Below are 15,466 nucleotides of genomic sequence, written 5' to 3' on the forward strand. Positions count from 1 at the left end.
AAGAGCTATGGGATTTGTATCATATCCAGTAGTGAATAACTGTGCAGAGTATTTTCCACCCTTTGCCCAAACACGCTAGACATTTTTACCCCATAGGATGACTGCAGATTTGCATTAAATATGTAAATATGTCCCTCAGCAGCACACTTGGCCCAATGCAAATGCAGCCACACCTGGTGTTTGTCTGCAAACCACTCCAGAAGGTTTACAAATTCAATTAAGGAAAAATGCAATCAGCTGTGGCAGAGAAGGTAAGTGTTGTATAGGCAGGAAGGCATCACCTATAGGGACTACTCTGCAGGCACAGATGAATTAGAGAGAGCAACGTGCTCAAATGTGCTTTTGCTAAACGTGGCAGAAGTATCTCACAAGCTCATGGTACACATGTGCATGGGATAACTGGGTGTCACAACTTGAGGTTTTGTGGAGCCTTCAAAGTCCCAGCAGAGACTCTGCCCTGGGAGCAGACCCACCAATGCAGCACAAGAGGCAGGCACTGCACCCAAGTCTCAGGAGAGCCAAAGGGTGTTTGTAGCAGATGGTAATGATTTGCAGCACCTGGGACTCTTGAGTGCTGCAAGGTTCCAAGGAAGTGAAGAGGCAGAGCCAGGAGAGGTAAAATCCCAACCTCCCCTCGGCTCCCTGCTCCTGGCAGCTCCAGCCATTCCAGCTCCCCATCAAAATCACAGCCTCTCTTTGTTCTGGACATTGTCCCTGCAGACAAGATTTGCTCTTGCCAGATGATGATGCCAGAGTCCCAAATGCTTATTAAGTGTCATGAGCAGTAGAAAGTATGTATTACTGCTGTGTTAACAGTAACTTGTCTTTGTATATGAGGCAATTCCTCCTTGCACATAACCAAGATTTTGAGGAGAGCAGCAGAAGGGTTTTTTTGGGAAGATGGAGAGCCCACTTATGGCAGTGTGTACACAGACTTTGAGCATGCTAGGAAACCAATCCTTAACAGAAATGCAGTTAAAATGTACAACTAGTTTGATATATGTAAAGTTATGATGCATCTTAAGAATCAGAGAAAGACGTAATTATTGACAACAAAATAGTATTGGAAGTGAGGGAAAAAAACATAACTGATCCATGGTTACCTAAGCTGTAGTTCTGCCTCCAGCTGGCTCAGAATATAGGGCAGAGAAGTACTGGTCATGTGTAGATTCCACTAAGGTTACTTTCCCTGTTGAGCACAAAGAGTGTGAATGACTGGAGGCATTGGCTTCTCTCATAGTCAGGCATCACCATCTACTTCCCAAACGCTTTAGAATTGTGAGCAGATTCCAAGAGCTGCTTTTGGAAACTTCTTCCCTTGGAAGAGCATGATTTCATCACCCACTGTCTCCAGAAAAACACTGCAGGGGCAACAAGAGGAGATCTGAAAACAACCTTCTTCCCTGGACATAAACAAACCCTTCCCTGGACATAATCTCTTTCCCCAAGAAGTGCAAGCAGAGAAAGTTCTCTTTTCAACCACACAGCTCCCTTTCTCTCCCCGCTTTCCCAAGGAGGCTTTTAGGCTGCTGCCACTGTCACTGCTCCCCCTGCCGTGGCTGCTCTTAAACCCTTCTCTAGCGGCATGGGAAAGCAAGTCAAACATTAAGAGAAGACTGACATTTTCTTCTTGTCAGATGTAGTGTTGTGCATAGCACCAGACGCATCTAGCTCTCAATCTCTCAAGTCTGGTCTCTCCTATAATGAATCAATAATCATTAGCATAACAAAGGAATTAGAACATCTCATCACATCATGATAAGACAGAGTCTTGTCCCAATGCTGTTTATGAACCACATTTCAATTTCTTCACTCGGAGTAAACAGCACCTTGCTCTGTTTTCCCACTGTGCTGAGGCCTCTTCATGAAGCACTGTGCCACTCCTTGCAATCAGTTGAATCTCCTGCTCTTCCAATTTGTTATTGCTAAGCTCCTAGTTTACACGTTGGGCTTTGAATTTTTTTTTTATTTTTTTTTTTTAAGAAAATGTACCGATAGGCACTCAGGTCCTCAGAAAAATCTCCCCACACTTGCTTCCAGCCCCATCTCAGAAACAAGTTATTGAACAAAAAAAAAGTTGGATAAAGCAAAGCTGCAGAATTTGATATGCTCTCTCACAGTGCTCTCTTTAAGCCTGAAAGTCCTGTCTAAATCAATTTTCCACACTGCCTTTTCTTTTGCCTTGCTTAATTCTGATTACACTGCCAAATGACTGTACTTGTTCATTTGTGGTCCTCAACTTCCTAGTTTTTTTTTTCATATGATGTTTTATACTTTCCATATGATGTTCTATAAAACCTCCTTCAAATATTTCACTGGTATTCAGATTCACTGTATTTCCACAAGCAATTCCTACAAAAACAGATAAGCCTCTGTCCAAGTTCAGTACAATTTCAACTTCAATTTAAAAACCCATCATCCAACAAATTTAGTGTCCACTACAACCCAAAAGGAAGAACAGTTAACTTTGCAATGTAAATACCTTTAAATGCAATGATTTGCACTGTTTTGGAAAACAAAATGTTTTACTGTAACTGCTTATTTCAAATGTGGAATTATATTTAACAATTCCTACCTTATAATGACTGAAATGTAGGATACAAATCAAACACAGGACTAAAAATCCATAAGAAACCATGTAATTAATCATTCTTTTGTGTAAATAACTGAATGATCTGGCTCTCCTGCCTTAGTTGAAAGTTTATTGAATCAAGCATTGGCTACATTTGTCTCTAAGGTTACCAATGCACCACTTTAAAATAGAGCGACAGCTCTGAATAGAGCAACAAAATGTCTCTTTGCTTGTCTCCTCTGAACACTCTTCTTTCTTACTGCTCTCCTAATGGTGCTGAAAACCTCCCTAAGAATGGATTCTACACATTATTTGATTTGTCAAACGTATGTTCCAGGAAAAGGCTGAGAGGTGGAACAAACCAGTGCACTTCTTCAGGAGTGCTTTGTTCTTCGTTAGGATTTTGGAAGCCTCTGCCCATTTTATTAAAGCAGCTCTTCTGCAACGCTATCAGAGACAAGATATTCTGTCTGTGCATTATATGCCCTCTCCTTTTTTTTTTTCACAGTAGTGCCAGAGCATTTACAGACACCACCAGAGCTGTAATTGCTGCCAGCTGGTCTCTCAGCTGGATGTGTGGAGTTGGTCACCGTGTGCCCTGGCCAAGCTCCCCACCCTCACCTCTGACAAACCGGAGAACAGCATGTTGACCATATTGCTTAGTAATTTTTTAACACTATTCTTCTTATCCCCAAAGGTAACAATTTCATGCCTTTGCCTATCAATTATGTTGCTTGATGGACTAAAATCTCAGACTACAACCCCCTTTCATGGAGCTGTGAAGGTTCTGCACTGTCTGGAGGATGGGAACACCCGCCTGTGCAGGTACTTGCTCCCCAGCTGAGCCTCTGGACATCACCTGTGTGTCAGCCTCTCCATTCCCTTAGAAGCATCTCTGACAGTTGAACTCTCAGCTCACTTATGACACAAAATATGCTACAGTAGAAAACATGATTTTCCTTAGGGAAAAATTTTCTGAGCATCTCCCTACCAATTATATTCCTATTGCTGGTTTTATCAATCAGAAGTTTTTGTGGTTTTTTTTTTCTTTTTTCTTCAGTCATGAAATCTAAAAAAGGGCTGTTAGCACTTTATGGGATACTTTAATTAAAAAGAATTGTATCTATATCATTTGTGTTCTCATGGGGTATAGGCATTATTAAATCAATTTAGCTGTTTTCAAGTTCTACTTACGTAAAAGCAGGATATTGGATTTCCAGACTAATTATACAGGAAAGAAGTCTGGTCCCCTTTAATGGAAACTTTGGACTGCATACACTCATGCGGTTTAATTTCCTTAATTCCCTCCAAATATCTGATCAGCTTTATCTAACAACACTGTAATTTCCAGACATTGGAAAACAAGCACTTATTTTACTTACCACATTTAGGTACTAGGTTTGTAAGATGCATGTTGTTTTACCTGCCTGGTGAATGAATCACTAACAGTTGCCATCCACCTACCTCCTTGATGCCAGGCTCCTTCTTGACTTTCATGTATGAAATTCAACAGACAGAAGTTTAACTAAATCCTTTCTTTTCTTTTCAAAGCTCCAGGCACCTTGGAAGTTGTGACTCCCCTTAGCCACATCCCACAAGCTCCTCATTCTCTGAAGCATTCTTGAATTCATTAAGAGGATAAAGAGAAGCAAACTTAATGGCACTGAAAGACGCTTTACAGAAGATGCACCACTAATCAATGCCGATGATGTTCTTCTTTCCCGGAGGCAACTGACTTGCCAGGAGGAGTTACTCAAGCAAATATAAAATGCCTGGACTACTGCACCTTGCCTGTGTGCTTCTAGACTGTGCAAAAGAAAGTGGTGTTCAGTATCTCTGGGTCAGTCTTCCTCTTGCTTCAGTTTCTTCAGTAGTGCCTAATAAACCTGCAAGGAGGGATACCAGGTCACACCTTGTATCCTCTGTGTTTTATTAAAGGAGCCAACATTCAACATTCCAAGTTTCCATGGAGAATCTTTGGCTTCAGATCAAATACAAGCTCTTCTGTCTTAAAAGGCACAATTTCTCAACTAAATGAAGCTAACTAACTCCACACTCACAAGTGCCAGAGCTGAGAGAACAGAAGCAATCATCTTCATTTTCAGACCAGGGAGATACAGTATGCCAAAAACTGAGGAACAGTGAACAGTTGGTTATAACAAATCATAGCAGATGTTGATCAAACCAGGTCATAAATAATTCTGGCCTTGCTGCAAAAAGATTAAATAAATTAATTTAAAAAATAATCAGCCTTTGTTTGTACTCCACAATCTGGGGAAAATATTCCAACTGGCATGTAGTTACTCCCGATTTTGTGATATAGTTGAAATTTCAGTATGACCGACAGGTTTCATAGATTTTGCAAGTTGTAATAGCAGAAAAACGAGAGAGGAAATCAAGAAGGTAAAGATAAGCTCTAGCAAGCAGTAAATGGATATGCTGATTCCCTAGCTTTCCATACATTAATAGGTCTAGTCTACCAAGTGTCATATTTTAAGGACAGCTGAATCAAACAGTAATTTTTCAGACCTAAAATGTCATCATGGTGCCTAACAAATGATAAGCTACAAAAAGTCTATGCTTTTCATGCTATTTTGGTGCAATGTGTACTAACTCTTGATCAACACTATAGATCACATGGGCTAATTAATGATACGATTAGTTATGTACGTAGGATCTGATATATAACACTGTTCAGTTGTGCTGTAAGTGGAAGAATTGCTTGAACAGGTAAGCAAAAGTAAAGGGACGCCTTACACCAAATTCTTTAGTCTAACTAGAATCAGAGCCTGCACCTGTAAACACTTTTGCAGTATCTGAATTCAACCCATACATAAAAATGTCAGTAAAAGCAATTAATCCGGGTCTGATGCTCACTCTTGTATACACATTAATATAAAAATACCTGTATTTCTATGACATCTTAAGAAATAACAAAAACATTAAAAGCATACCACATTTCCACACAGATAACCCACATTTCAGATAACACACTTTTTAAACATACCAGTTCTGCCAAGGGCATTCTTACAGAAGGCCACGTCCTCATGACACGTTCAAATTCAGGTAAATTGGAGGTGAGATGCTGAGGTAGAAAGAGTAGGGAATAGGGGCCTGAAACAGAGCTATGGGAAAAGAAGGACACGGTGTGGATCCACAGAGCTGGGATAACGTATTTCCTGAGCACATGCATAATCCTATTGCTGAGACACAAGCCTTGTTTGCTTTCTTTTGCAGGTAGCCAAATGCAACTCAATGTAAAGCACAGAAAATACGAGCACAGAGTGGCTGTGTCCCAGATGAACAGCCAGCACATACTGCGGGAATCAGCCTTTTCACGTATCCTCCACACGCCCAGTCCGTGCAGCAACCTCAATGCGTGCACACAGCTTGTGCCTTCTTCATGAGCATCTGGCTCCAATCAGTGAAAACATCTCACTGAATTCAACTGGATTAGGAGCTTGTTTACTGTGTTTGTTTAGGAAAAGCATCAGTATTGTCAGGTGAGCATTTATTAAGTGATGGGTGCAATTTATAAAATCACAAACTAGCAGTCCCAGACAACAGAAGACTTGAAAACGGTGCTCCTCTATAGAAAACAGGATTTGCAAAATCTTGTTTGAATTCTGCTCTTACTTTTTTTTGTTGTTTTCTGTTGTTTTCTATGATCTTACTGTAGTGTACATAGTAGCCTCCATAAATATATACCGTACCTATACTATAGATACGTACTCCATATAACTACCACAAAGCAAAGCCATACTTTGTGGTGACACTGGGACCCAAACGAGATATCATTGCACATTAAAACTGTATTAAACTAATTGAAAAACAGTTAAACATTGCTAATAAAACAAGATAAATACTAAACATTAAAAAGACAGAGACTTTCCAGTGTTCCATAAAACCACACCTTTCAGACAAATTAATTATTTGCATCATAAAAAAATCTTAACTGTGAAAGAAAATATTCCAAAAGGAATTGATGAGTAAAAAAGCTCCAAGTGCTTTTTGATTACATCAAAAACAATTCCCATTCTCATAAAATATGCAAACTTTACATCTTAAACTGCATATTTACCTTCAAAAAATTACTTTCTTTTTAATCTTGCAAGAAATTAAACCTTAATTGAGTAGGAAAGTATTTGGAATATATCCAGAAATAAAAAAACTACAGCTATTGTAAGCAGCACAGCATCTGTGAAGAGTTTTCATATACGTTTGGAAGATATCTAAAATTAAGCCAACACCATACTTGATTTTCACGATCAGAGTTAATATTCTGCAAATCCAAACTGGCTGCCTTGTTTATTTCATAGTTTCCATTTCTATTGCTGTAATTCACCCTGGTAAATAGATAGATGTATGAGGGGCTGAATAATAATAAAATTTAACTTCTCAGGATCTTCCTTTGCTTTGAATGAAAAACATTTCATTTCTTTGTGATGCTGTTGAAGCTAAATCCTGTCGCAAGAGACTTAACGAGCAGCCTTGGAATAAAAATTAATGTAATGGTGTGTTCCAGCTATGTCACCACCTTGATGAATATCAGAATTACATTTGAAACCAGATGGAAGAAAAGGAAGATGCACTATACAAAATATGTCTTCATTTGAGGAGTAAAGTATTACTCAGTGGCATTATACATTGTTAATAAACTTTCTTTATCTGAAACTATAATTTAATATTTATGTATCTAATTTACATGTGACAAAGTAGCATATTCTAAAATTAGAGTGTAACCAGCAAACTATTAACTACTATAAACAATACCAAAACACAACTCAAACATATTTTAAGAAAACAATAGGTACATTTTGGACGGGGGAATGATTTCAATTGCAGATATTGTTTTAAATACAGCTGTCAATTACATCTTGAAAAAAATTCTTCAACCTCAGAAAGATTTTCTGCTTAGGGAATCCTGGGTATATACATAAAGACCAAGAGCACACCACCAAAAAATCCCTTATTGGTTACTAGTAGGTACAGTAATAATTGTAAATGCTGAAATTGTGTGTGGGGAAATAATTTTCCATATCAATGTTATATGATGCACTGGACAATATCCCCTCGAGCAGAAATTAGAGAAAATATCGTGCCCTTTATTATCTCTGTGGTTTCTTACGTGTAATAGACAGCAGAAGAATTGCACTTATTGTAACATTACAGTAGAGTGTTAGATTGCAGTTCACCTTTTAGAATATTAGTGGCCATAATACTTATGATAGGTTGTGCCTTATGCAAAGATGAATAAAGATGTGCATTTAAATTAAAAAACGAGCAACCACTTACAGAACCAACAGTGAGGCTTAACATAACAAACATGCACTAACCCTACACTTATGCAAAACTAAGTTCTTCCAGGAAACCGTAACCAACTGTTGACCTTCCACAAAGGTAAAGGTTTTGTCCCTTGGTAACATGTTTGGACTTTGCAGTCGAATTCCAGTTTATTAGCTCATTGTCTGTAAATGTGCTGTTCCACTGTGATATCCTTTAGCTGCCCTTGAGCTTCTGCAGAATCTGCAATCTTACAGTCACTTTTATTTAAGGGTTTATTGAGCCTCAGAGTAAGTCCCCTTCAGTACTACACAAATAGGCTTTCTTATTCATCCTCTTCAGGTTCCTGTGGTAAAATTGGTGTCTCCTCCTTTAAACAAGCACTAAAAAACCCAAGGATTGTGCTGTAAAGGTGATATTTGCTTTTCTCAGAAGCAATGTTATGACCTTCATCCGGGTAGATCTAGCAGAGAAGAAAGGAAAAAAGTAAATAGTTTCTAAAGGCTTTTCAAATATTTAGGGCTCTAATTTTCTTTCTCTGATCTTCAAAATGTTTTAGATGACAACAGGATGATAACATTAGTTTTACGGCATCAAGGAAAGCTAATAAAACTCAAAGTAAAACTCATTCTCTTGGAATTTCATAAAACAACCACTGCAGTGGGATCTGCAGAAGTGAAAAAATTTGTATTCTCAGCCATTATGCTTACAACAGTTTACTTAGCTGGCATTTTCAATTGTGCCTAGGCATTCAAATCCCATTAACGTCAATGAGAATTAATTACCTCATGCTTTTAGGGACCTCTCAATATCTCAGCTTCTAAGTGTTCAGCAAAAAACCTTTTTATTCATATTTTTAACTATCTTGCTATCTTGTCTAAAGCCCATCTTCTCTTTCTCTCCTAGGGTGGATGTGGACATTTTTATCTCCTGAATCAGATCCCACTGGGAATCTCTCCCAAGTGAGGCTCAGCAAACGTTTGCAGGCTGAATGAAGTCCAGACTAGGAGACAAGAGACCTGAGGTGGCCTGAGGCAAAAGGCTTCAGCTGCTTCCTCAAACTCAGGTTATCACAAGGTTGCATGAGAAGGGCTCAACAGGGCTCTCCTGAGATAACTCTGTGATTCCTGCTTCTTCTTCTCTCCACAAGCCTTCACATCACCTCAGCTGAAATCACAAGGACAGTGGGAACAGATTGTACATAAAAAGTCTTTTTCCTTTCCTGAGTGACACTAACCCCCTTGTTGCCACCTCCTCCCTGGCAGGAGCTCACACACTTCAGCGAAAACTACAGGATCGCCTATGGTTCAGCAATGTCAAGGCTTGCAACGTGTAACATCAGAGATATTTGGAGGAGTGACCCAGAACCACATCGTGTCAGATAGCCACGAAGGTTTAATGCAATCAGAACCAATGGCCAGCAACATCCACGTGCTCTGGGTGGGTCCCATCCAAGTCTGTGCACTGGCAGTAGCCCTGTCCTGCTCTTCCCGTCTCGCTCTCACAACATTCTCCTCCTCTGTAAGGCAACGCACAGAGAGAACACTGCTCTAGCCTTTTAGCTGCCTTTTAGCTGCCTTTTAATAAATCTAAATGTTGACAATAAGGGGAAATTACTCTCATGTGACCCAATACTTTTCTAAGTAGAAAGGGACTAAAGTAATGATATCTCCATGCTACAAATAGTGCATATGGATTCCAGAGCACTTTGTACAGTGTTGTAAGATAAACAGGTGGATGAGAGAGAGCAGAAAGAGCCTAGGAGAACTAGAAGATGATATAGTTCTTGATTTCTATACCAACAGTGAGGAAAATGGGATTAAACAGACTTGTAACTGCAAACTGAGGTAATACTGCTGCGTTCTGGTAGGGAGAGTCCTTCTCAGTGAAGAAATAGCAATAGGAGGTTAAATGTTCAACTATGTTTATAGGAAAAGCCACAGTGCACATACCTGCATAGTGTAATTAGCCCCAGCTTTTATTAGATGTTTAATTAGTTCTGCTGAATGCTGGAAGTGGACTTTAGCTGCAAGACAAGATTTGATATTATTAGAAAAAGCTACACTATTATGAAATACTTATCTGCTAAACAGCTTTGGCTGAAAACATTTCCAACCTCTGTAATTACTGGATCAGAAGCTGACTATCTTTAAGGTCAGAAGTGCCCAGCTCCATCAGAAACAGCAATACAGGGTGTTACAACAGAGGTTTTGGAGAAGAAGCTGGAAGCCCCAAGGGAAGTCATACTTTCCACATACTCTGTGAGGGCTCCTGTCTTTACCATTCATTTGCATCCACTGTGATAGAGGTGTGTAAAACCATTCTGTTTGAACATCTAGGCATTTTATAATTGTGTTGAAGGAAAGCACATTGGGTTTTCCACTGCTTGCACAGGGTTGTTACAGTCCACACTTCCTAAGGAAATGGAGTTTCTACAACCCATCAGTAACCTAAGCTTTGTGTGGTAAAACCAGGCAGCTTTATTATGATGTCCTAACCCTGCAGAGCATGGGCTGCAAGTGGGCTGGGTGGTGTCACTAGATGTGATATTAAACAAGGGCTGCAGGCAATCATAGTCCTAGGCTTGAGCACACTGCATTGCTCAGATATCTATTGTAGTCCCAATTCCCGGAAGGACCAAGTTCAGAGGGGCAGAAATTCCTGCTGCTTGTTACAACCAGCAAAGTCTGAGACTCATGTCTGCTCAGTCACCCAGTTATCTTCTCTGCCCCTGTCCCCTGTGGTCTGGCAAGAAACACTGGACAGTGTTTGTACCCTTTTGACTGCACTTTGGATCCATAACACAGGTTTGGTGCCTTCACACAGTGGTGACAGGCTTGCAGGTGCCATTCTCACTGTACCAGCTCTGCATGGGCACTCTCATCTCAGCCCATCACTGTGAGGTACTTATCCCTCCAGAATGAGGAGTAAGAAACCTTCTATTATCCCACATTCACCAGAAAAATGCTGGGGAAAGAAGTAGGCATGTGAATCTGTTCACAGAAGCTGCTTGCAGCACTGTAATTTGTGCCTGCATCAAAGCTTGTTCTTCAGACTTACATCAGTTTAAGAAAGTTCAAAAAAATACACTGCAGTTAAATTTAAGTCTGTAATTACAAATTATCTCATTTGACACATCTTGTGATTCCATTTAAAGTGCTAGAACTTACCCTGCTTTACTCATTCTCTGTCTTAAACTATTGCTAAAAGTATTGGTGCTATTAAAAGGTTATGTATAGCTTCAGCTTCAGATGCTTTCACACTACCTTGTAATTAATTAGCTGAAAAGATTAACTTTCCATGTGGTAATGTACTTCACCAACTGTACTGATAATTCTGCAGAATTTCTATGAATTTAAAACAACATTAAAAATGTATGTAGTTCTATTAATAATTCAGGTAATACCTTTCACTAGCAAGACAGTGGTCCCCAAGATTTAAACAAATTAGAACATACAGCACCTGAAAGGTGCAAATATTCAGCAAAGAAAAATGTCATCAGTTTAGAGTTAGAAGTTGAAACAAAAGAAAAAAATCATATCAGAGGGATAGTAAAACTGAAAACATACTTGCTAGGTGTGTGCCTCATCAGTCCTTGAACGCCTGCCTATTAGAAGCTCTGACTCTAAATTAATTGCATCTCTAAATACTTACCATCAGCTGTTCCATGAACTATTAGCAAATTCGCTTCTTTTAAACCATGAAGATTGTGTAATACACTGGATGCCTGGCAAACAAACACACACAAGTATAACTGAGTTGCATTTTGAGACTAAAATGGTCATTTTAAGTTACTTTTTTATCCTCACTTACCTGATAGGTAATTTCCTCTTTTGATGGAATACCAAGGTATCTTTCTGAAAAAGCTGATGCTGTAAAAGTAAAATAAAAACTTGTGAGTTTAGAGTTACTTCTATTTAAAAACTGACCTAGAGTCAGTAGCAGCTATTTAAGCCATGAAGTCAACAGAGATGTTCATTTAGAATCAAAATGTATCATTTTAATGTACCACTGAAAACCATTTTTAAATGGTTAAAAAAAGAAATCAACGAAAAATCAACTAACTCCCCTTCCGAAAAAAAAACCCAAGCCCACGACCAATAACAAAAAAACCCAAACACAAACCAAAATGCTGTGAAAAGTTTAACAGACCAGTAAAGGAATATGCTCTGATTTCCCATGTATCACAGTCCAGAGCCTGTGCCCTAAACTTCATATACATAACCAAAATATCCTGTGATTGAATGAAAACATGGTTGATATTGTAGGAAATTCACTGCTAACCTTAAAACAATCATTCCCCACGTAAGTCTTGATTCATGCTGATATACCTAAAGGATCCTTAGGAAATGAGTTTCTGACTGAATTTCAGTGGACAACGAGAAACAACTCCTTTGCAAAAATCGGTGGTGTTAATAATAATGTATCTGGTGTGTGCTTTGGTAAACTGTCCCAGTCTTAGCTTCACTTTCATTTAAAGAGAATGAGACAGTGAGGTGAAATCTCATTGATGTTGTTACATTATCTGCCCTTAGTTAAAATAAATAACACCTCCATGAATAAAAGACACTTTGAATAGCCTATCATATAGGTGTAGGGTAGCAAATACTCACCATATAACTTCATATCTGTGATTGGTGCCACCACAGCTCCACACTTGAAGAGCCGTTCACTGGATTTCAGGATCATTGATGTAATGTAGCCACCATATCCCTAATAATGGGATAGAGATTTTTGTTGATTCATTTCTCTTTAGCAACAATAAAGGCCATTTTGCTAATCTGATGGTATCATTTTACAGTATGCAGTTATATCTGCAAGAATTACTTTCAAAGGAAATGTGAAACTTCAGTTCAAGAGTGAATGGAGATCACACTGACCTGGTCATAATCTTTAAACTATGCAATTAATAATAACGAGTATATTTTGGTTCAAGCTCCACAATTCCATCATGGAAGTCTAGCCTATACTTAGTAGATTTGAAAACTACAGAAAATAACCTACAAAGCAAACCCCAAAGGTAAGGTTTTGTGGAGTACAGCCTAGATAGCAAGATTTGTACTCAGTTTTTAGTGTTTGATATAGATACTTGCAAAGTAGCAAGATACACTGAGCATTTTGCTGACAGAAGAGAGAGTAGGAAAAGGGGGGTAACCTGTGAATTGAGTGCATTATGTCCTCCCCCTGACACCTGAACCTTCGTAGATTGAATCCCACTGCTATTAAAGAGGTTTCTGCATGTCAAAGATCCCACAGAGAGATACAGATCTTGCCCTGTTTTGCAGAAATAAAAGCTGTATGTAAGCACATTGTTCAGTATTATGCTGATCTCTGGATGCTCTTTCTGGCCACAAGAGCATCCATGAGGCTGCTTTGCTACAAAGCAGGGAGCACAGATGGCACAAAGAAGTTAAAAGAGACGGGGTAGAACTGGGGAGGTCTGTCCTTGCCTCACCACATTTGTCTGTCCCTATTTCTTCACCATCCCTCCTGCAAAGTCTGTAATAGACTTTTCTGGGAAGAGTTGTGACATAGCGTCATGAAAGATTTGCGAAAGCTTTAACTTGAAGCCACAGTTTTCCTTGCAAATCCATTTCTGTACACCTGTAATCATTCTAGACCCACAGAAAATTAAATTCTGAATTGTGGCATCTGGGATCAATGATTTTCTCGTATATTATGGGCTCTTCCAATTTCTCTATTTGCCATTTTTGTTTTCCCTTCATCAGTGCTGAAAAGTCGATTTTTTTCAGGTTTGTTTTTTGTTGTTGTTTTGTGTTTGGCACAACATATTTCAGAAAGAAGAAATTATCCCATATCAGGGAAAACAAAATACAAAACACCAGCTGACCCAAAAAAAGAATGTTATGCATCAAATGGTTACAGTTTTCTCATGGACTTCTATGAATGCTGCCTGTTCTTCATGTCTAAATATTTAATAAATAGATGATTTCTATGGAAGAATGGGAATATTTGAAAATCCTTTAGCTTTATTTAAGAAAAAATAAGCAGAGATAAACATTCTTTGGAATCAATCTACAGTAAGTGGAAATGGACACACTGAAGGAAAAACAAAATAAGTGCTGAGTTTTCAAGGGAGTGTGAAGAACTGAGCTATTCCTTTTCCATGGAAACTCCAGCCCAGGAGGCCAAGAGCTGCCTGGATCTGTCCATGTGCAGGAGCAGATTTCACCTAAGAAAGAATTTCTGAATGGGCAACAGTAACTTGGATAATTCAAAGAGTTTAAGAGGACAGCAACTTTCCTCTGCCTCCGGGTTTTCTCTTGTTTTGCTTTTGTTTAATATTCTGTTTGTGTCTTTCCCAACAGCACAGTTTTAATCCTGGAATAGGTATTGCCAGGTTATTTATTATTTATGCCATGTTTTCATTAAGAGCTTGTTTAGTTCTCCTGGGAATTTTTTCCTTTCTGCTTATGCCCTTGCTTCCAGCCAGGCTTTCCAGGAAAAAAGCATTAGAGAGCGATATCACATTTTCCAAAGCATTTCACAATGACAGTGCAGAAAATAGTTCACACGTCCTGGTGCAAGGACACGTGGTGCCCCACTCATGGGCTGGGTTTCTGTGGTTACAACCTAATCACCGTATTTTCAAGAAGGAGGTTGGCTCTGGAATTGCAACTCATTTTTAAACTCTCACATCCATGCATAAATCCACAAACTACATGGAACCAAAATTTGCTGTCTAACAGTTCAGAAAGACCCTTGGATCATGTATCACTTGGGCATGCACCCCTCACAGAGATAAGCAATGGGGCAGTCAGAAGTAGATATTTTCCACACTGTGCCCTTCTGGACAGTCTTGTTACTCTTGTGCCTCATTTACATCACTGATTGTGACAAGAACTTTATTTCTGTGTAGTTCTGGAACATCTTAAAAAGCTGCCTGACAGTATGCATGAGTCCAGCTTTATGAGATCAACATTAAGCTATTCCAAAATCATCTTATTTTCAAGCAAAGTGCATATTCAGTTTCCATCAGTAAGGCAAATTTAATGCATAGAAAGAAAAAAAATATTTTCCCTATCACGTTGTACATAGTAAAAAGTAAATGAGTTTTAAAGTAGATTTTTAATTGACTCTAAAACAAGCAGAGAAAATAGAATTAACCCTGGGAAGGTGTTAAATAGATTTTTTTTAATCAAAATTCTGAGTTTTTGCTCTTTGCTTTCTTACATTCCCACTCTTCATTCCTCAATACTTCTATCAGAAAATAAGTGCAGAAACATGGTCCTCAATAATATTTTGTGAAAGAAAAAAAAGCAGGGGTAGGTCTTGGAAGATATGTAAAGCCATAGTTATGTGTATGCTCTATGGTAACTGTCTCATCACATCACTCTTAGGAAACAGGATACTACTGAATCTCTGACAGAGAACGAGTGGGAATTTTCAAGTAGCAGTGGAAATAATTTCTGAAGTCAGAAACAAGTGACTAATTCAGGGTGCTTAGGGATTTAACTTCAGAAATAGTATTTTTAATCATTTGGGAAGAGGATATGGAGAAATGTTGATGCTTCTATGCATGTGCACTTTCATATACATTGGTAACAGGTATTAAAACCTGAAGAGAAACGTGGCCACAATCATCTGATG

General features: G+C 38.8%; 1 protein-coding gene across 1 annotated transcript in view; it reads right to left on the reverse strand.

Moving 5' to 3' along the window:
- Window positions 1-6,021: 6,021 nt before the first annotated feature.
- Window positions 6,022-15,466, reverse strand: part of DPP10 (dipeptidyl peptidase like 10) — a 265,286-nt gene continuing 255,841 nt past the window's right edge. Inside the window, 5 exon segments of the mRNA XM_032693535.1 lie at window positions 6,022-8,318; window positions 9,808-9,881; window positions 11,510-11,582; window positions 11,669-11,727; window positions 12,469-12,568. Of these exon segments, the coding sequence (XP_032549426.1) occupies window positions 8,181-8,318; window positions 9,808-9,881; window positions 11,510-11,582; window positions 11,669-11,727; window positions 12,469-12,568 (444 nt within the window). The 3' untranslated portion in view covers window positions 6,022-8,180.

The sequence above is a fragment of the Chiroxiphia lanceolata genome, chromosome 7, assembly GCF_009829145.1.
Source record: "Chiroxiphia lanceolata isolate bChiLan1 chromosome 7, bChiLan1.pri, whole genome shotgun sequence".
Lineage (NCBI taxonomy): Eukaryota > Metazoa > Chordata > Aves > Passeriformes > Pipridae > Chiroxiphia > Chiroxiphia lanceolata.